Here is a 20,696-nt window from a genome sequence, read left to right on the forward strand (position 1 = left end):
CTTCCACCAGCTTTGTTGCCCTCCTCTGGATGCATTCAAGGACCTTCACATCTTTCTTAAATTGTGAGGCCCAGAACTGCACACAGTTCTTGAGGGGAGGCTGCAGCAGCACTGAATGCCGCTGGATAATCCCTTCTTTTGACCGTCTGGTTCTGTTGTATTTGATGCACTCCAGGATGCCATTTGCCCTCCTGGCTGCCAGAGTACACTGCTGACTCACATTGTACCTGCTGTCAACTAGCACCCTGGTACTTGAAAGCTACAACTAACTGTCCCCTTTACATGGTGTACGACTGTAGATTATGTAGAGTATCTACTTGGAACTTCAGTACTACAGTGAGTCAATAATTACCTGTTCTTCCTTCCTTCCCTGAAGAAGAGAAGACAAAGGCTGTTTGCACTAGAACTCGTGATAGTAGTTCAGGTGCACTTTATGAATCCAAAATCTATCAACTTTACAATTAAAAACCTTTAAGCCCCACTGACTGCTCAGTAGATTACCAGGCCCCTTTTTTTTATGTCAGCTATACAATATAAAACCAGAAACATACAAGTTAACAGACTGAAATTAAACATCTGCTTCTACAGTGGTGAAGAATAATGGTAAATTAAGACATTATGGGTACAAAAGAAGAGTTTATACCAGACTAAAATTCTTTATCTCCAACACTTTTTCTGTGACAGTTTTACTGTAGCCATCTCATGGATTATGACTCTTCCTCTACTTCTACTAATCAAACACAAATGCTCTTTGTAACATTCTGAGTGAGCTGGGGAGAATGGGATGAGATGACAGAGAGACAGGGAGACACAAAGACACAGAGGGAGAAACAGGGATGTCTTGGACCTCCTTTTTTCCTCCATTATAAAATTCCTTTAACCTACATTTATAGTATATAGTCTTGTAAAGACCTTGTTTCAGGCAACCAAAAAAAGGAAGAAAAGCACAGGTACAGCGGCTTTGCAAATAGCCTTTCAGTCTACAGAAAAGATTATCGCACAGATTTTAAGCAGTAAGTCTTTAGATTAAGCTTCAGAAATGGGCTCTATTTATATCCAGGGAAAAAAGAAAAACCCAACCACACAACCAGATTTTCTTTTAGAGACTCATCTAATTACTTGCCTTGAGGGAGCAATAAATTTCAAGATTGATTCTTCTTGCACTGGTCACTGCAAGACTGATCAATACAGACTTTTTCCCTGCCAGTTTAACTGAGGCCCATTTGCTAATTACAATATTCTGGGACTCTTGGAAAACATAATGTAGTCATAGGGATTGTAGAATGGAATGGAAGAGGACAGTACTCTGTGTGAGCAAAGACTGTATAGTACAGAGTTGTTAACTGGACCTGAGCCACTAAGCCAGACAGAATCTTATAGGAGAAAATATGTCTGTGTGGTTTTAACCAGAAACAACTACGCATCTTTTCTTCTGTAGGATCCCACTTGCGTTTTTATTGAAGCACAGTTGCTTTTGAAGCAGAGGGTACTCTGCTGGCAGACAACTGGAATACATCTGCAGAAAAGTGGTTTGGAAGACCTCATAAAGAGCATCAACTCTTATGTCCATTACTCAACATGTGAAGTTAATATGTATGAGAGGCTGAGGTAAATATTCTTTTGTAGTATCTTACCTGCATGAACACTGTAGTGTTTTCCAGACTTTAGTATGCTAAACAGTTACCCAAAAGGTTAAGATTAAAACCTTTTCCTGGCATAGACTGGTGTACAGCAAGGAGGACCTTAACTTACAAACTCATATAAAGATTCACAGTGAAATTCACAGAGCTTAATTTAACACCTTCAGGGAATCCACTCCTCAGTTTCTAACACCTTCATGTTGTTAACACCTAAATAAGATGACAATTCAGTTCTACGAGGCACTAAACTTCTATATGCAGGAAGAAAAACCTGTCCTGAAATCCTCTCCAACTCCAGCCAAAAAACTCCCAACATTGTTTGTCATGGAACCAAAGGAGATGAAAGGTCAGCACTGAGGTCTTTGGAATCACTTGGAGCCTCATTTTTAAAGGGATTGCCTGGATAAACAATACTGTCAACTCAGATCGTGTTTACATGTTTTAGCAGGAGAACACATAAGAATCTGGTACATGACTATGGGTACTTTCACACGAACATTATGTAAACACTGCAGTCACTATTTACAGATTTTTGTGTGGAAAATGCCATTTCTATGAGTATATTGGAACTACTACAATAGGGCAAAGTTTTTTCTCAGCCAAGATATTGTTGTTTCAAAGATTATTCTCCTGCTAGAGAGCCAAATCACGGCAGCACCATGAAAACAGGCTTACTGTGCTTTGGTAAGAGAAAAGCACTGCAGATGTACACGCTGCACCCTTAGCAGGAAAAAAAAGGTTCATCTCACGTGGTGTCTTTTCTGAAAGAAAACCTTTGTCAAAGAAAATATGTTGCAAAGAATGGGAATAAGTGGTAAATTACAGTTTGGTTCCTTTTACAAAATAATTCTTTAGTCTCTGTACTTAGTATTATTTGAAACTTGAAGAATCCATTTTACTGCTGACACAGGCTATATACTCCCATGGTTCAACCTTCCAATTTCAAGAGGTGCTTTAACACAACTAGTGTACACGTTTAATGTTACGCTTTCAGAGATTTAGGTCCTGGTGCTCCAGGACAGTCAGGACGGTGCCTAGAACCAGCTCTTGGGCATCTCATGGTGTTACATGAGTGTAAAAAAATAAGTCAGGACTAAAGACTTATGCCCTGCTTGACAAGAAGCTATGCTTTTGACTAGGAATCAAAAAGCCACGTTTTTGTAAATAAACAATGAAGCCATCGTCCTTATATAAATAAACCAAAAATGCGGAGAGCTTGGGAAAGCTTTCATGCCAGTTATTTTTCCCTAAGCCTCTCACATTCACTGACAACTGTTATTCCCACATCTAGTTATTTAAAAAGGAGCTATGAATGCAAAAACTGTGTGCTTCCACAGTTTTTAAAATAGATATATAATTTCTCAGATGAACAGCAGCTCCTTGTTCAATAACATTATGTCGTTCAATATTAAAATTCTATGAGGAAACTGGAATGTTGCTGCCCTCAGAGTTCCTGGAGTGTCTGTACAGCATGATCTGCACTACACTGTGGAATGATTTAGGCTGGAAGGGATCCACGGAGGTCATCTGGTCCAACACATCACTGATAGCAGGGCCAACTTCGAAGCTGGATCAGGTTGCTCAGAGTCAGCCGAGTTCTCAATATGTTTGAGGATGAAGATGCCACAGTGTCTGTTGCAAATCATTTGAGAAATCTCATTTGAAAAAAGTCTGCTGTCTATTCTATTTCCCTTGCTCCAAACTGTAATCAGCAAAACATCACTAGTCTCAAAATGTTTTAAGACTAGAACATATTGCAAATACGGGAAAATAAAGATACGTTGTCTGTAAATTTATTTAAATAGTCTTTAGAGCAAACGATCTAATTAGTCCAGAAGTACAACAGCCTATAAAAGCCAAAACCCCACTTCTTGATGTAATATTATCCGTATAGATTCTATTCACATTTATTGTCAGCAGCAGAAAACTTGTCTGCCATATGGACAGGCTTAATACCCAAGTGGTGCAACTCAAATGTAATATGACTGAAAACAGATCTCAAGAAGCCCAATAACTGTACAGCACATCTATTTAGCAGGCATGATTAGAGTAAAAAAAAAAAAAATCTAAGATGAGGTATCTTAAAGGATTCATTTTAATTTCAACCTCAAGTAGGATTTCTAAAATACACAGAAATCATTGTTTGCTGAAACAGTAAACAGTGTAATTGGAGGCAAGTAGCCCATTGCTTATGCATATACATTTGCCCAGTCTCTAATCACAAAATTGTGTTTAACATCAACTACATAACTGAGCTTGCTTCTGTAATACCTTCAGAAATGATGTTATGTATATGTGTATCAATAACCTATGCCAAAAGGCTTAACATTTATCTTGCCTACTTTCAGCAGTCTAAAAGTTAGCCTAGATGTGTTTTCTAAACTGCCTACTGTCAACAGAGATGGGGTAGAATGGTCTTGCATATCTAAGGATGAAGTTTCACAAAAGTTTTATCTCTCTCCCTTGACTAGCTAACTTAGACTAGGTAACTAGTAATGAGACTGCCTGCCTTAATTTCATCTATTTGGGATATTTAGTTTTCTGCATCTTTAAGGGGGAGAACTAGCCAAAATTAGGGTGAGAAAATGTACCCAAGCACCAAATGGTTCCAAAGTGGTCAGCAGCTAAACAAATTATTTTTAAAAAGAATTCTGTAACAAATGCATTTGATTTCTCTTAACAAAGCACTAACTTAGCCATGGCTTCAAGAATAAGTGAAAAAACGCATAGTAAGTTCAACTATTTAACTGATTACCAGACCAACACACATACAAAAAGCATAATTTAATTATCATCATTTTGTAGTGAGTAAGCATTAACAATGAAATTTTTAACTATCACAAATGTTTATGAACATCTAGAAGACTAATACAAATATCCAAATTATTAGTAAAGATCAGTCATTTAAAGTGTTACAATAAGTCTTCAGTAACTCTGCATTAAATGGTAACAAGCCCTTTCTAGAAGAATATTAATTTACAGTCAGTCTTTCTAACAATTCTTTGTACAGTAAGAAAAAAATTAGATTTGTGTTTTTCGGCTTCCCTTTCCCACCCAACCATCCACACACAGTTCTGCTCTCAGACTGAGCTACTAGCCAATCAAAGCTGATGGCAAAAATCCTCTCAAACAAGCGCCCAAGATCTCAGTTTTAGCATCCAGCTCAATCGCTCTTTGGGAATAAAATCCATGTTTTCTGTATAATGTGCAAAGTGCAAGTTTTCTCCAGTGCTGTCAGAAGTGTGTGCAGCTAAGAACTTCACCACAGAATAGTAACAATTTGCCACAGTAACAACTGAGACTTTTCAATTTCCAATAGCTCTGTTAGGGACAAATGCTAGATGATGAGCATGGGAATGACAGATCAAGTGGATTATATAACCAGTCCTTATTAAGTCAGGTACTTCCTGATCTCATTAGGCCAAGCCAATGTTTTTACTCAAGTTCTTCAGTTTCCTCTGTAAAAAGGTCAGCCAAATCTGCCACTGTCAGAACTGAGGCTTCTGACTGTTTCATGGAGGAGCTCGTGTGGCTGTGGGAAAAAAATTGAATACAGACATTAGAGAAGGAATCTACTTAAGTAACAAGCTGTTTACGCTGAAGACAGACCACATGGTTTAGAGCCCCATAACTGTTCAACCTCGAAGCTCAGCAGGAAAACACACTTTCTATCAGGGAAAGCACATACACTGATCAGCTACTTCTCCTGCATGTTTTACGTAGGATACAAAGTCCATCTACTGTCCCTGGCAGTGGTCAACACCAAACACTGCAGAAGCAGCAAAACGTGGAATAATCTGCTTTGTGCTCTTAGCATTGAAGGGATTGGCTTCAGCTTCCAAGCATAAGGTTTGATCCTACTTTCAAAACACTAGCCATTATTGGATCACTCAACCATTGCATTTTTACTTTATCTGAAAAGCAGGGCTACTTTGCAGATACGGAAACTGATTAAATCATACTTTCAAAGCTAAAGCTGAAATCTTTCATAACTACAGCTAAAGATATGTGTAAGTTTTTAGTCTCATAACTTGTAACAGCCAAAACCGTGAAAAAATTACTAATTTTCTCAAAGTAAGGCCTCTTTCTAGACTTGTACAAGAGGTACAAACCTCTTGTACTTTCTGCATCAAGAATGTAAATACCACTTTTGTCCCACTCTCTGTCCATCATTGCTTAGAGTTTTCAAAAGATAACCAGTGAAAACCACGTTCTGTGCCTGCACACCAGGCTGACTCAGGTGCTAGCATCTGGACAACACTTGTACTCACTGCAAATCAACCAGTGTGACACACCACTGACAGACCAGGTTTGTAGAATTTAAAAATAATGAAAGAAAGGATTTGTGTCCTATATTAAAGCTTGTAACTTATGCTGTTACTCCAGTTGCAGGCTTAATGTTACTCGGTTAACTGCAGTGCTTTTATACTAATGGAGGTAGATAAACCGCAAAGATAAATCATAACATGCAATTTATTAATTAATTTGGCTTTTACAAAATAAAATATACAAAATGAAACCAAAATACTCTCCAGACAATTGAAATACCTTAAGCTTCAAGTTACTGGAACCAGGTTAGAAGATCAACCTTTCCAGTTATAAAACTGTTCAAAACATGGAAGGAGAAGTTTATATGCAAGATATGCATACCTGCCATAAAAGTGTGGCTGAAAACCATCTTTTCATTTTCAGTGCAATAATGATGTTTTAAAAAAAAAAAAAAAAAAAAAAAAATCAACACATACCTTCTATCTACAGTTTTCAGCATTGTCTGCATTCTCTCTTCTATTGTTGCTTTTATCAGGAACCGATGAACAATGGTAGATCTGAATGTGTTTAAAAAGAGAAAACAAGACCAGAAGTGAGCAGAAGTTATGCTGTTACTGTCAAAGTTTAAGACCACATTTTTGTCTCACAGCAACTACTGTAAGAGTGCTGAAAAAATGTCCCTGCATTTTAAGAAAGAAATTTTACAAGGTAATTAACAACTTCTACTGATATTTAAGGGTGCCTACTGACTCCCAGAGCACACACTTCCACAAGGCTGGATTGCACACTAAATGAATATAAGCTGTATTAACTAAAACGCAAAACCAGATGCTGGGCAAAGTTCTGCTTTCTGTGTCCCCACTATAAACAAACAGTCCTCAAGAGCTTAGCCTGTCTTTTAAAGAAATTACTTAGGCCCACTGGATGCAAACAATGTTTATGCTGCATTGTCACAAGTCAGTCCAAGAGACAGAGCTCAGTGTAATGGGTAATTAAAGCTCATTCCATAAAAAAAAAAAAAAAAGAGGTTTAACAATACTGTTCTTGAAAATGGCAAAATACTGTACTATTTTGTTTTAAAGTCAGTAATTGTAGTCAGTCAACATGAAATTGTAAACATGGTAAAACATAAAGCCCAGAATGTCAATAAATAAAAGCAAAAATAAGAACTCCATTATGAAATAAAATTTCAAAAAGAAAGCTGTAATAACAAAAGAAGTGTTAGGGACAAGGAAGTGAAATGGAAAAGAGTCAGCTCCAAAGATAAAAATGAAAAATCACTCCAGGCTCCCCAATATAAACATCTTTCAAGATATGAACTCTTGAAAGAGTTTGGATGGTTTTCAGATCTTAAATTGAAACTTTGGCAGGTTACATTACACAGAGGCATGCTGGGGTAATACTTTGTGACTCATAGCAAAGCTGTGCTCAAGAAAAGAGAAGTAAAGAAGAACTCAAGTGAACTGGTAATAGTTGCACCAGTGAAACTAAACAGAGTATATTCCCTCATGCTCACTGTACTTGGAAATAGCCCTTTGTCAAATAAGCCTAGCTGAAGTCTTACTCTTAGAGAACTACAGCACATATTCTTACTGGGTTTATTGCAAGGCTTTTGCCAGACCTTTATGTGCCAGCATCATGTAAAATTATAATGTAGGCTGTTGCAATCAATCTTTCCTATGCCCTCAAAGTTACCAACACCCAAATATCCACCTGTTCATAAACATTCTTTTACACACATGCTCATTCATGCCTTCTTGCTTTGCCTCCATTTCCAGAACACAAACCCCACTATTATTCTGGAATAAGAATATTCTAGAATTAATTCCAGTTGTTTTTCTTCTTCATGTACAGGTTTTTTTTTTTCATTATTTTTTCAAGTGATATGAAACCCAAGAAAAAAAACTTATATACCTTATCTGTTCAGGACAAACTTTCCAAAGCCTTTGTTAAGTGTTCAGAACAACCTATGTAAGATATGTAACTCATTAATGTTTTCAAGGAGATCTAGATGGAGTGAGGGCGTAACTGTGATTTAAAAACTAATCAGTTCTAGAGAGTGTGTGCTATAACTTTCTTTTCGTAAAAAACACAACAGCCATGCAAACAAAAAAAAACACCAAAAAACACAACCTCCCCAAAAATTTACACAGTTCCTAATCTGAAGATGGGAATGACCAGTTAGAAGGAGCCTCTCAAGGAAATGAGGAAGGGCCACGCCTGAACTTAGCCACATATGACATAAATAGGGAGTTACTCAGACCTGCAAAGCTATGGCATTTCTGGACATGCTTACAAGAAGAACTTCAAAGTTGAAAACTAAGGTATCAACAGCATACATAAAATAGGGCACAGCTGAACAAGGGTCTTCAGGATTTTGAACTCAAGAGCCCACACTGTTCCTAAATGTCTGAATGCAGTTTGCTTCTGCATGTCACACCCAATGGTACAAAAGAACTCCCCAAAAGACATACTGCATATTTTCAGCAAATATTTTAATCTTTCTCTCTCTTACACAATTCTCTTTAAGAAAAGGAATCCTATGAATACCCCAATTTCCACAATTGAGAAGTTCAGTGAACTAGATTTTTCTGATCCTGATATGCAGCTCTATTCTGGACCATATCTAAACCACTCAACACAATTTTAACTCTTACTTTGTTTGGCCAATACGATGTACTCTGCCAATAGCCTGTAGCTCATGTGCAGGATTCAGAATGGGTTCCACAAGCAGAACATGAGTTGCTTCAATGATGTTGAGTCCATTGGAACCAGTGTGAAGAGGCAGCAGCAAAATATTGATGTTTGGATCGTATTTAAATGCAGAGAGATTTTCCTAAAAGGCAAACATTGCAGCAGCATGACACAAGCTCCTCAATAAAGACTGGGGGGACATCTCTATTTTCAAGAGATGCTATCAGCTACTATAGGCCCCAGAGTGACAATTTTGCAGCCTGACTGATCCAAGACCTGTCACCCCAGAACAGATATCTGACAGCTATCAGGAAGGCAAGAACTTCTTGCAGCACTGATCAGGGTGTCTCATCCTTAACATCCATGCCAATGCTTCTTTCTCAAAAGTGAATGCACTGTTTATCTCCAAAGGCTTGTGATTGTGATTTTTAGAATTAATGAGTTAGAGATCGAAGCTTCTGCCAAACAAATCCGCTGCTTTTTCAATTTCTCAAATGAGGCAATAAAAGTAAAAGGATCAAATTGACTTTCATGAACTGTAATCTTCCCCACTGAGACTAATTTTCAGAAAAATATCCTTTATGTACCTGAAATTTACTAATTCCATTGATCTGAGAAAAAATCATGTTGTTGTCATACAAAGCTTTTGAAATTATGTCCAACACATCTTGCCACTGTAAAAACACAAAACACAAAAAAAACACAGTAAAAGGAACTCAACATTACAAACAACAATGACGTCTAAGAGATGCTAATTAACTTCACGAAGAAAGAGATAAAAAGGCCTTATCAAAATACTAGAATTTGCAATTAATAAAAAAAGGGACAGGTAGAGGGGGAGAAAAAGATTTGTGTGCCAGAAACTGAATCTTTCGTAAAACTAAATTAGAAATGTAATTAAAAAGATCAGTTTGAATATAAATCAGTAGCCATCACAAAAGCAGTTCTACAATGTATCAAAAATACCTGAACATTACATTTTAAAATACATAGAATTTCTAATGCTCCCTTACAAATCAAAGTGTTTGCCCTTTAAAGAAACAAGCTTTTACATCTGTTGACTACCATCATTGTTCATGTCCCAGCCACATGAATTGCCCTACAAATTCTCAAAACAAACAAGTGCCTGTACAGAGTGATTCAACATTTTGGTAGCTAAACTAATTCCTGAAAACACTATGACTGCTTTAAACTCACAGACACACACAGACAAGACAGAAAATGGTGATTAATACCGTTGAGAAAACTAAGGATTTAGCTCCTGGATCTTTAAATTGAATTCTTTTCAGTGTTCGGACCACAGCTTCCACTTTGGTGGAGTGACTTCCCTTTGAAAAGTTAAAGAAGAACATCAGTAAAGTAGGATATTAAACAACTCCTTCCACATTTATTACTTTAATAAATACTGTTATATTAGGACTTATATATATCTTACACAACTTTAAAATTAGCAAACTGGAGGAAGGGCAGGTTAAGTAGCACTGAATTGCTTTTATACCTTCCTTGTAACACAGTACTGTATGATTAGTGGTGTCTTACAGTGTGCACAGTACAGGGAAGAATGAAGCATCACACAGATACACCTGTCTAGTTCTGCATGAGGCAGAATGGATAGCCCAAGCAGTGCAGTTGAACCAAACACAACTGCAGTTGCCAGGTAGGCCTGCTGCACAATCTTTAAAGATTAACTTAGTGGCACAATCTTTAAAGAACCTACCATATGCATATTTATATTTCCATCCCTTCACACCTCTTGAAAGCTGGCAATGCAAAAACCCGACTGCTATTTCTGTTGCTTTTGCTTCGCATTTTGGCAACACCAAACTTATGCTCAGTACTATGAAGCTTGTTAATTATATTTAAAATGAAAAGAAATTGGTAAATACGATTAAATTAATTCTTGAAGGAGTGTGTGCTGCAATGAAAACATCTTCAGATTCTGCATTCAGAAGTATTTCAGTGTTTAATGAACCCAATATTACATTCTACTTCTTGTCCACTTTGATTTCTGTACTTCTCCCTTTACCCTTACATTGGCAAGAGGATTCTGAGAAACAGGTCTTTAGCACCTCCCTCTCTTTCCTTCAGTGCACACTTCGTATTACAGCAATTTTACTTGAGGTGTTTTGGGTTTTGTTTTGGTTTGGTGTTTTGTTTTGTTTTGTTTTTTTTTCCCAAGCCCTTATTTAATTCCTTACTAGTTCTTACATGCATAATAATTCCAAGCTGTGCTAGATTTAGCTGAACAGATAATTGTTTTATTTCTGTCTGCACCTGTCCTCTGACCATTGAATTAACTATGTTGGCTTGCCACAATGACAGATCAAATTTAGTGAAGTTATGCTGCTTGCAGAATTGGCGGGGAAGGATGTCAGCAGTCCAAGCACAAGCTGGGGAACAATGCTGGACTGCCTGGTCATTCATATGTTATGCAGCTAAATGAATGCTCCAGAAATGCATGTAAAAGACTTTCTGCAGCCTGTTTTACCAAAGGTTGCAATAAACTGTACCATGTTATTTCCCAGGGTTTCCACAGTGGTTCCAACTCTGTCATAGACATAGAAACAAAACCAGCTTTTTTCATTTTATCTCTGTTCCACCTAGAAGTTAACACTGTTTCAGAAAGTCAGACAATTAAAAATGCTTATGTCAGTAGGTGTTATAATCTGCAAGGATGAAAAACACATCTGCACCCCTATGGCAGCTGCCTGCCAATCATAACCATTTACACATTGAAGACTAACTTTTGGTATTTCCTATGCATTTCAGGGTCATTTATGTGCTTTTCTGATACCATTCATCTCTAATTCAGTGATGACAATTCTGGCTAATCTGCTCTAATTGTCGCACAATCATAGAATGGCTGGGTTGGAAGGAACCTTAAGGATCACCTAGTTCAAACCCTCCTGCCGTGGTCAGGACACCTTCCTTTTAGACCAGGCTGCTCAAAGCCCCATCCAGCTCTGTCTTTTCCTCAGAGACTCTTCTGGACCTTACCATAGGTCTTATTTTGCCCTGCTACAAGAGGTACTACAATTAGTTGTTGATTTTTCCATCCTTCAGACTTCCTATGACTCAGGTGTTACAAATGTGACTTTGAAGAAAAGAACAGCACTAAGATCAAAGTGGTTGCAGTCAGGCTGCTCTTTTTTTTTAAATAAGGTAACTAAGTGCGCAAAGTTCTCCATACCTTTGGTTCACAGCACACAAAAAAAATTCAATTTTATTCTCAATATTTAGGGAAAGATGAAACTTATAGAAGCACTTTTGCTATTATAAGGTCTTGGTTTTCAGTCTGTCTTAAAAAACAGTGTTACCCCATACACCTTGAATTTGTCATTTTGTTGAATATCCAGATATTTATAAACAGATTGGCTAGTCCTAGTTCATTCTGGAGCAGCACACATTTGAATCAGAATTACCCTCTAACAAACAATTTCTGTCCCAGATGACAGCCTGGCAATACCCATGGTAACACTGACCAGGCACTGGAAGCTTTTACAGAACCAAAACATGCAGGGATGCCAGTAATCTCTCTCTCAGTATGAAATGCTCCCATTTACAGAAGTCCTTCTGTATGCAAGGACTAACTTAACATGGCTAGTGCTGGTACAATAAAGAACAAGATGTATATGACCAAATAGAAGAAAAAAGAGAGGTACAATACTGAAAGAGAACAGAGGGACTGAGAAAGTTAAGATAAAAATACAAACACTGATTAAGTCACACAGTTTTCATGCTGCAAGATACTAATCTTAACCTCAGTATTCTATAGAAACCGTAAGAAGTTAGTTACTCTTTGTGAACTGTCCTTAAATGAATATGAGGCAGAAACTTTTAACAGTGCTTAATGTACATACAGAGAGGTTACAGTATGAATTTTTAATTTTTCATGAAATAAGAATCTGACATGCTCAAGATGACACAGGAATTCATGCAGAGTTCAGATTTTTGCTTTGCCCTAAGCTTTTGATTCAGAAATACATCAATAAAACACTACAACTCTTTATGCAGGACAGTAGGTGCCATGTTCCTTCTGTGTTTTATTCATGAATTTATTTTGTAATGTAATTTATGAAACATATTTGAAATGTCGTTAGAAACAGGGTGATATCTCTAAACCCTGAGAAAATAATCTGTTAAAAACACCTACGAAGCAAGGTCCCAGTAACTAGCACTTCAAAAACACAGCCTATTTACTCCCCCTGGTGCCAGATGCTGTCAACTACTTCAAATCTAACCATTTGAGTTAAAAAGCATCTACTCGTAAAATGGATTTCAGTTTTCAGAGAGGCTGACATAACTAGTGTGAACAGCTATGTGGTAGCATTGACCTCAGTACAGTTCTGTGATTCTGGGACATGCATTCTCTTCCTCCATTTCACCTTCAACCCAATGAAAACCCTGTGTTACCAAGAAAAGAAGATGAAACAGGACAATTAGGACTGATTCTGTATACATTTGTGTCTATAGGTTCATTACCTTTGTCATTAGGAAGGCACAACAGTTACAAATAAAGTTTCTCCCAAAGACCTGAACTTTAAAATATCTTTTATAGCACGGGGAAAGTCAAGCCACGGTATTTTGCAGAGTAGGCGACATATTTCATGTGTATGGCTATTTCAATAATACTCACAGAAAATTAATTACCTCTGAAACTCAGACTCTCTGTCAAGGCCTTTGCAATGATCTAATTGGTTTCTAAATTAAGGGAAAAATTTAAGATTGTTCAGTGAAAAGACCTGATCTCATCAGAAAGCCAGGGTGAAAGGAATAAACACAGAAAATCACTGTGGAAAATACAGCTACCAGTCCTCAACAGAGCTGTACATTGTCAGTAGAAAGCATTGAGAAAGAAATTGCCCAGGCAGGAACCTGTTTAAGACCAAAAGTCACTCTTTAGTCAACAACCATTTAGTCAATAGGTATCTGTATCCAGTAAATGAGGCTTTAATCAAATACTAACAGGTTTAAAATGCAGATAAGCAAGATGCACTACCAAAAAAACCCACCCTCATCACCTGCCAATAAACAGGATGTACTTCTACCCAGTGTCAAATGCTTAAAGAAAAAATTCATAATTAAAGCTCAGCAAAAGCTGTGTTGTCCCCCCCTCCCTCAACACAAAGACAGCATTACTTTAACAGGTGTGTAATTTTGTAATCCGTCCTTTTCTCAGGCACATTTAAAGAGCAGATATTAAAAGTTACCCTCTTTCACACCGTTTCCTTTCATATTTTGTTCCCAAAGATATTGAAAGTTATGAAAAAGGCAAGTTAAAAAAAAACCCTAAGCCTAAAACCAACCAAGCAAAAAAACTTGCTTAACAGGATAATGTGTATCCTTCCTTGGGGATGGATGCAAAAACACTGATTACACTATAAGAAAGGCCTATATACACTACGCATACATCTTTCAAAACAAAAAGAACTGTAAAGTGAACCTATTTTTTAAACTATACAGTGGATTTGTCTGCCTAAATGCAGTGTGCAACATGGATCACAAATACACACTGCTGAAAGCTTGGGCCACAAAGCTCAAACTAAAAAGTACCTTTACAGGAATATCATCTTCCTGATTTGCCGTTTCTGCAGTGAAGACATAGGATATTTCTTTATGAGATGTGGTCTGCCTGCAAATGGCACACTTAATTGAGCTCCGACGGGTGCCCACGCTGTATTGTTCTATGATGATAGCTGTACACTCATTACAAAAACAATGTCCACATGTCAGCACTGCCCACTGTGCAGGGAATGAAACAACACACAGTATCAGTTTTGGATCAATGAAAAAGAAAGCCAGTATACTAACATGTGATAAATCACATTTTCATCGAAACATTACTTTCACAAAACTCGACAGATAAAAATGGAAAGATTTTAGGATTTTTAGCACTCAAGCTGCTAAAAAGCCTGGATTTCAAAGTTTTCCAGCACAGAAAGATTCATGATCCATAGAAGTTCTGTGCATTTATTATTAATTTCTCGCATTTGCCCAGTTTTAAACTTGAGGAAAGTAATGACTCTTAATGTATAGATTAAGTACACATATTGAGTATTTACACAATTTTTAAAAGAATTACACAAATGTTTGTACTGGCCTTCTGCAAGAGTCTACACATTTATTCTAGATCAGCCTTTATTAAGAGTCCTCAAGAAAGTTCCTTTTTACCTATTGTTAAATTCTAGAATACATCTTTGGATTTAAGAAAAAATAAGATTTTCAACAGAGAGACTTAATGTTTTTTTTGACAAAATGCATTACAAACAAAAGATTGCATTGCAGAATCTGTTCTTCATTTGCAGGCCCAGAATATCTACATGTCAGCTGAGACCTTCCAACTGACTCAGACCTAGCTAAAGACGTTCTGAAAACAAAAGGCACTGACTAAAGTTTTTACCTGTTTTCCCAGTTGACGTGCACAGATTGGGCATGGTTCAGGGTTAACTCCTCCGGTAGTTTTATCCTGAGACTGTACATGGAAAATAAACTTTACATTTTGATATGTCAATAACTACAATTATTCTATATTTAAAATAGGCTTCTGAAAAATAAATACTGAAGTTCTTATGAGCAAATTAAAAAACATCATTAATTAACAAATAAAGTCTATCCTGAGGAGTTAAAAAAATATGTAATTAATGGTAAGTAAAAAAAAGCACTCCTCATACTGCAGTCCTTCAGATCATATCTGCATCTCTATAGAAGCTTTGAAAAATCCTGGTAATATACAACTTCAAACAAGAAACTCATCATTGCTGTAAAAACACTTAAGTATAATTAATCACGTTTACCTATGCCTAGCTAAGCATAACTGTACTTAAAACACTGTAATTAAAATAATGTGTCATACATACGGTTTTTGTGGTTTTGGTTGTTTTTTTTTTTACACTTACTTAACCTACAGACCTGCTTGTTCTTCTGTTTAAAGTAAGCTCTTTTTAAAATAGCAAGGGTACGCTGAGAGGTACATCATTTTATAAGGCTTCTACTAAGCATGGCCCAGTTAGTTTTAAACTAGTCTAAAACTAGTTCATAGTTTTATAACTATGTAATTAAGCAAATAGCCAAAATAAATAGTATAATAAATAACCTTGTAGCTACGCAGTAATGCAAAGAACAACACACTGAATTTCAACATGCAGTGAATCTTTACAGAAAAGATATTTTAAAATGTAAGCTTTAAATAAATAAAAAACCCCAACAAAACAACAATAAAAAAAACCAAACAATAAGTGTAGGTTTCTTGTACTAGGTAAATAAGAGTACATCGCATTGGTAAAGACCAAAGAACCGTAAACCTTACTTTCTCCAGATTAGTGAGATACAGAAGTTGTCCTAATTTCTTTTGAAGCTGTGATTTGGCAACTGCTTTGTCATTCAGAAGTTTCACTCGATTTTGCTCTACCTATGAAAAAGAGTATAAAACATGCATTAAAAGAAGAAAATATTAAGAAAAAAAAGTTTGACAATAAGGCTTAAATTATTTTTTGGCAAAATTCAATTGAATATTTTACTGGGGACAGACAGAAGAAGAGCTCATGCTGTAAATTTAAGATATGCTTCTCCCCAACCAAAATTATCTATTCCTTTCCTGTACCCAGTACAAACACAGCACTACGAAATGGGCTGAGACACAGGATGTACACAGACTTGTTCTTCATTGTTTTATTTGCATTATTAGTTCTTCCCAGAGACAAAACCAATTTAAAGTAACTTATTATTATGAAAGTTCCTTTCAAATTATGATTCTATGAAATTTCATTCAATTTATCATCTATCTTCTTACAGATAAACAGAATCTAGACTCTACTGCTGGTTCCAAAAACAATGTTTAAGAAATTATTCATTACTTTCTTCATACTTCTTAGAAGCTTTCACTTTTCATTTAACCTATAAAAACATAGAAACATCAAGCTGACTTCTTTTTAGATTAATTACAGTTGGCAGGGGTATAGCTATTAATATTGCAGAAGAGGCAAGTGCCTGAAGGATGAAGGCCAAAGTAGTAATAGGTGTTTCTTTTATTGTTGTAAATACATAAATCTTAGACTTTGTTAAACATTTGTTAAGAAAATTGATCGATTTTAAAAATTGCTTTAATACACAAATTAAACACCTATTTCCCTACAGAAATAAAGAAAAGAAGCTCTTCTATCTAACATTGAATCTCACTGAAAAAAGAAACCCACAAAATGTTTCTATCGAAAACATTTCTATTGGTGGAAAAAAAACAAAAATATTAGGAGGTTAAATCAACCCAGCATTTTCTCTATGTTCATGAACAGAAAATGTCTCAGAAGTGACTCAGAAATTCCAAAATACTTAAAAAAAAAAAAAATAAAAATCTGTCTTTTAGGCTTCCACTCTATTTTTTTTCCTTATGGAAAGTAGTAATACAGGTAAGAAAACAGGTCAACTTAATTTTCCACCAGCTTGGAAAACTGGCCAATTGTAAAGAAAAGTCCCTCAGCAATTCCCCTGCTGCTGGAAGGACAACAGTCTTACTTGTCACTCTTACAGTCAAAAGGCTGAGAAAGTTGCATCAAAGTAAGAGTTACAAGCTCAAAAATGCTCATATACTGAATGCAGAAATAGATAGGAACGCTCTACTCCACCAGTGGCTTTCTGAAATAAAACAAAGGCATATTGCAGACCTTACACATAGATCTAGATATAGATTTTATCTTTGTAGGATGTAGGTTCTTTCAGAAAAAAAGATTTCTTCCTGTCAAGTACTTTACCTCATGTGGTTCTATGATGTGGAGAACTGGTGGATTTGGTTTTGGCTCATCAGGATGACGCACCCTCAGCCGTTCTGTAGCCATTGCCAGTTCATCAATAGCAGAGACATGATCCCTAAGTACCATCCAATATTCATGAAGTAACTGTAAGAAAAGTCCAAACAAACAAGTAGCAGAACTGAGTTGAGCTCCCTTGTATGACTGCCACACAACATACATTGTGAAAATCTTTCTGGAATAAGGGATAATATTTCTTTACAGTAATTCATCCACAACAACAAATTAAGAAGGAAAACAGTGTAAGAGACCATATTGCCCGCTTTCTTTTCCAGCCTCTCTTTATGAATAACTATAAATAGCTATCTCTCATTTCTTCTACAACTATTACAGTAACTAATCCAACTAAAAGTTCAGAAAGAAAACGCCTTGCAAGACAAACACTGAATAACATAAGGAAAAAGACTAAGTACAAAGACTGTTTCCTAAGTATGTTTTAAAGAAATGCTAACAGTTTGAGTGGTCTTGTTAAAGGCACGGACAAGCACTAGGTGAGATAATACCAGATTCAATTCTACCAACACAATGCAAATTCTGTTTCTCTACAAAAGAAATGGCAATAACTGTCAGTATACACATAAGCCCACATTATTTTAAAATTGACAAATTATTGACAATAATTTTAGATTGACTGTAAAATATTTCTTTCCAAGCTTTCCACTATTTACATATTATTTAAAAAAAAACAAAAACAAAAAAACAAAAACAAAAAAAAACCCTCCTCAGTGATCTTACTGGAATTCTAAGACCTTTTGCAAATTGCAAAACTTACTAGTTTACTAGTTGTTGATTTCTGATTTTTCAGTTGTAGAGATATTTCGAAACAATCAGTTGCTGAGAGGTGTGCTGGTTGATTGTTTGGGTTTTTCTTTTAGCTCAGGAAAGACTACCAAAGCATTTGTTTTGAGCTAAGCCTAGATTACAAACATAAAATTAGTGTGTATTAAACCTGGCATACAGGGTAAGGACAGAAAATAAGCTGAAAGGAGCTTACTCCCCCAAGACTAAAGAAACTAAAGGAGAAAGTAAGCAAAAAATACTTTTGCTAAAAAAACCCAAAGAGAAAACAACCCAACACCCAAACAAAAACTAACAACAAAATCCCCAGCTTGTTTTAGATTTAAGGGTTATTTTACAGAGTGTCATCCCTGTAGATGTGAGAGTAGTATGGCCAATTGATTTAACATTTCTAAGTCACAACAGATGGAATTATTTTGGCACTATTTTCATTGTCATTGGCATATTAGTCCCAAATTTGTTTCCTAAAGTAAAAGGCCATGAAGAGACCATGCTCCCTTCTTGCAGCAGAAAATCCCCAACACATAGCAATGCCTCGGTAACTAGTTACTTTACAGTCTCCTCCTTTTGTGAGCTACTACAAGCCAAGGACATAAAATGATGAAGCATGAGAACAGCTAGGGTCAGTATTCTTCAGTGCACATTTTGGTACCATACGCAAGTGCCCTGACTTTGTGAGAGCAGCGCAACTTTATTAGGTGTCTAACGACTTTATCAAATACCTAAATGGTGACTGATATGTTACTTTGTTTAAAAACATTTTGCACTGTGTTACTCTGTAACGTAGTAACTTTTTTTAAGGCTGCTCCAGATTCCCCCTCCTAAGTAGTGCTACCAACATGAGGAAAGCAGGTGACCAGAAACAAGTTTTCTGGGGAAAAACAAAACAAAACAACACAACAAAACAAACCCAAACCAACCCACATAAACCCAACCCCCCTGACTAAATTCCCTTTAGGTAATCCAAGATACATAAAGGAAATCACTTGCTACAGTATCTTCTCTTCTCCTATCTTCTATAATAACAATGTAATAAATGTTTAGATTCTTGGATAGCATACTTCTGCAAGAAGTATCTTTGCTTTTTTAAAAGCTCTTAGAAAAAGCAAGTGACAATTTCCTAGAATCATAAACCAAAACAGAGCACGTGAGTCAAATAAACCTGGCACTAGCACACCAAGTGTTTTCTACTGAAGCTGAAGTCTGTTAATTAAAAATGAGAAGAAGCATTCAAGAGGAAACACTTTCAATTGCACCCTAGGTTTTAAGACAGGATGAGAGCCCTTGTGTGCAACAGCAATTCCCCCTTCTCCATCACTTGCATGTACTCACTGCAAGGAAACACAGATACACAACAATGCATAAAAGAAAGTGACAGTATACTTTTGTAGCACTCTGACCAAACAACAGGAGACTATTTCAGGTTACACTGTGTAGTAAACAAGATCCAGGAAATAAAGCAACAGTGAAAGGACACCTGTAGCTAGCACAAGACTGAAGGTAAACTGAATTACAGAACTGACCAATTTGCCGAGTCTTGCTCTATTCTGATTTAACTAAACAAACCCATTTAATTGTATCTGTATGCTGTCTTACTAGATGCAATTACAATGCTTACTAATTTGCTTAGGAACCAGCACAGCTTTTACAAACTCTGCAATCATACTAAACCATTTTAAATCAAACCCTGTAAAATAAACACTATGAAAAAGTTCTGTGTAGGCAAACCCTAATTTCAGGAATATAACATAGGTTTGTTCATATTCAGCTGCAATTTGCTTACATTACATTAAAGAGACCCCCCAGCTGTTTCATCACCGTCTCATTTATTGTACCTTATATTCCTTTTTCCATGCTTCAAAGAGTTCCAGAAATACGCTGCCTTCTTCAGTTAGCTTAGCATCCATTCGGTGAGCTTTGGCAAAGGAGAGAATAGCTTTCAAGGCACGTTCAGTTTCACTGGTTGCCCACAGTCCTCTGCTTGTGGTGGGTAAACGGTCATCGACAAGCCCTTCTTCATCCTCTATCATCTCCTCAAATATTGCCATTTGGCCTTTGACACTTAAAAAACAAAACCAAAACGATACTTATCACTGATTTTCTACTTGCATATTTATTTCTACTTATTCATCATATATTTCAGCCTTCTAGTATTTGATTAAAGGATAAAGCAAATCAAACAAACACTAACCGCTGTTTTACTCGATACCTCAAAAGCTTCCTTTGAATACAGTGATTTAAGTACCAGCAATGACATCACTGTATAGGCCACTGTCAGCTCAAAATCATCAATACCTTTGGTAAAGGCTTACACACCTTAATTATCTTTTAGTAGCTATCAATGATTAATGTCAACATTTATTTAAAAATGCAATTCTTACTTCTTTAATCAGCAAGAGTTGTAGTTAAACACCAATGCAAAATTTGCTGAACACTTGCACTATTTAAGAACACTACAGCTTCCCAGTTCCCTCCATGACAAATAATGCTGATT

The 20,696-nt window shown here is 36.4% G+C and overlaps 1 protein-coding gene across 5 annotated transcripts in view; it reads right to left on the reverse strand.

Annotated features, from left to right (window-relative positions):
* Nucleotides 1-4,370: 4,370 nt before the first annotated feature.
* Nucleotides 4,371-20,696, reverse strand: part of SHPRH (SNF2 histone linker PHD RING helicase) — a 49,663-nt gene continuing 33,337 nt past the window's right edge. For 4 of the 5 annotated variants that reach the window (XM_062641838.1, XM_062641839.1, XM_062641837.1 and 1 more), the window contains 10 exons: nt 20,038-20,263; nt 17,348-17,491; nt 15,910-16,011; nt 15,004-15,075; nt 14,157-14,345; nt 9,839-9,931; nt 9,191-9,277; nt 8,567-8,745; nt 6,386-6,466; nt 4,371-5,172 (listed from right to left, as the gene is read on the reverse strand). In XM_062641838.1, coding sequence (XP_062497822.1) covers nt 5,076-5,172; nt 6,386-6,466; nt 8,567-8,745; nt 9,191-9,277; nt 9,839-9,931; nt 14,157-14,345; nt 15,004-15,075; nt 15,910-16,011; nt 17,348-17,491; nt 20,038-20,263 — 1,270 coding nt within the window. In that variant the 3' untranslated portion in view covers nt 4,371-5,075. The remainder of the gene's footprint in view (nt 5,173-6,385; nt 6,467-8,566; nt 8,746-9,190; nt 9,278-9,838; nt 9,932-14,156; nt 14,346-15,003; nt 15,076-15,909; nt 16,012-17,347; nt 17,492-20,037; nt 20,264-20,696) is intronic. The other variant, XM_062641840.1, reaches the window with a different exon arrangement.

The sequence above is a fragment of the Pezoporus occidentalis genome, unplaced genomic scaffold (genome assembly GCF_034315485.1).
Source record: "Pezoporus occidentalis ecotype Australia unplaced genomic scaffold, CSIRO_AGI_Poc_V1 ctg7, whole genome shotgun sequence".
In the NCBI taxonomy this organism is placed as follows: domain Eukaryota; kingdom Metazoa; phylum Chordata; class Aves; order Psittaciformes; family Psittacidae; genus Pezoporus; species Pezoporus occidentalis.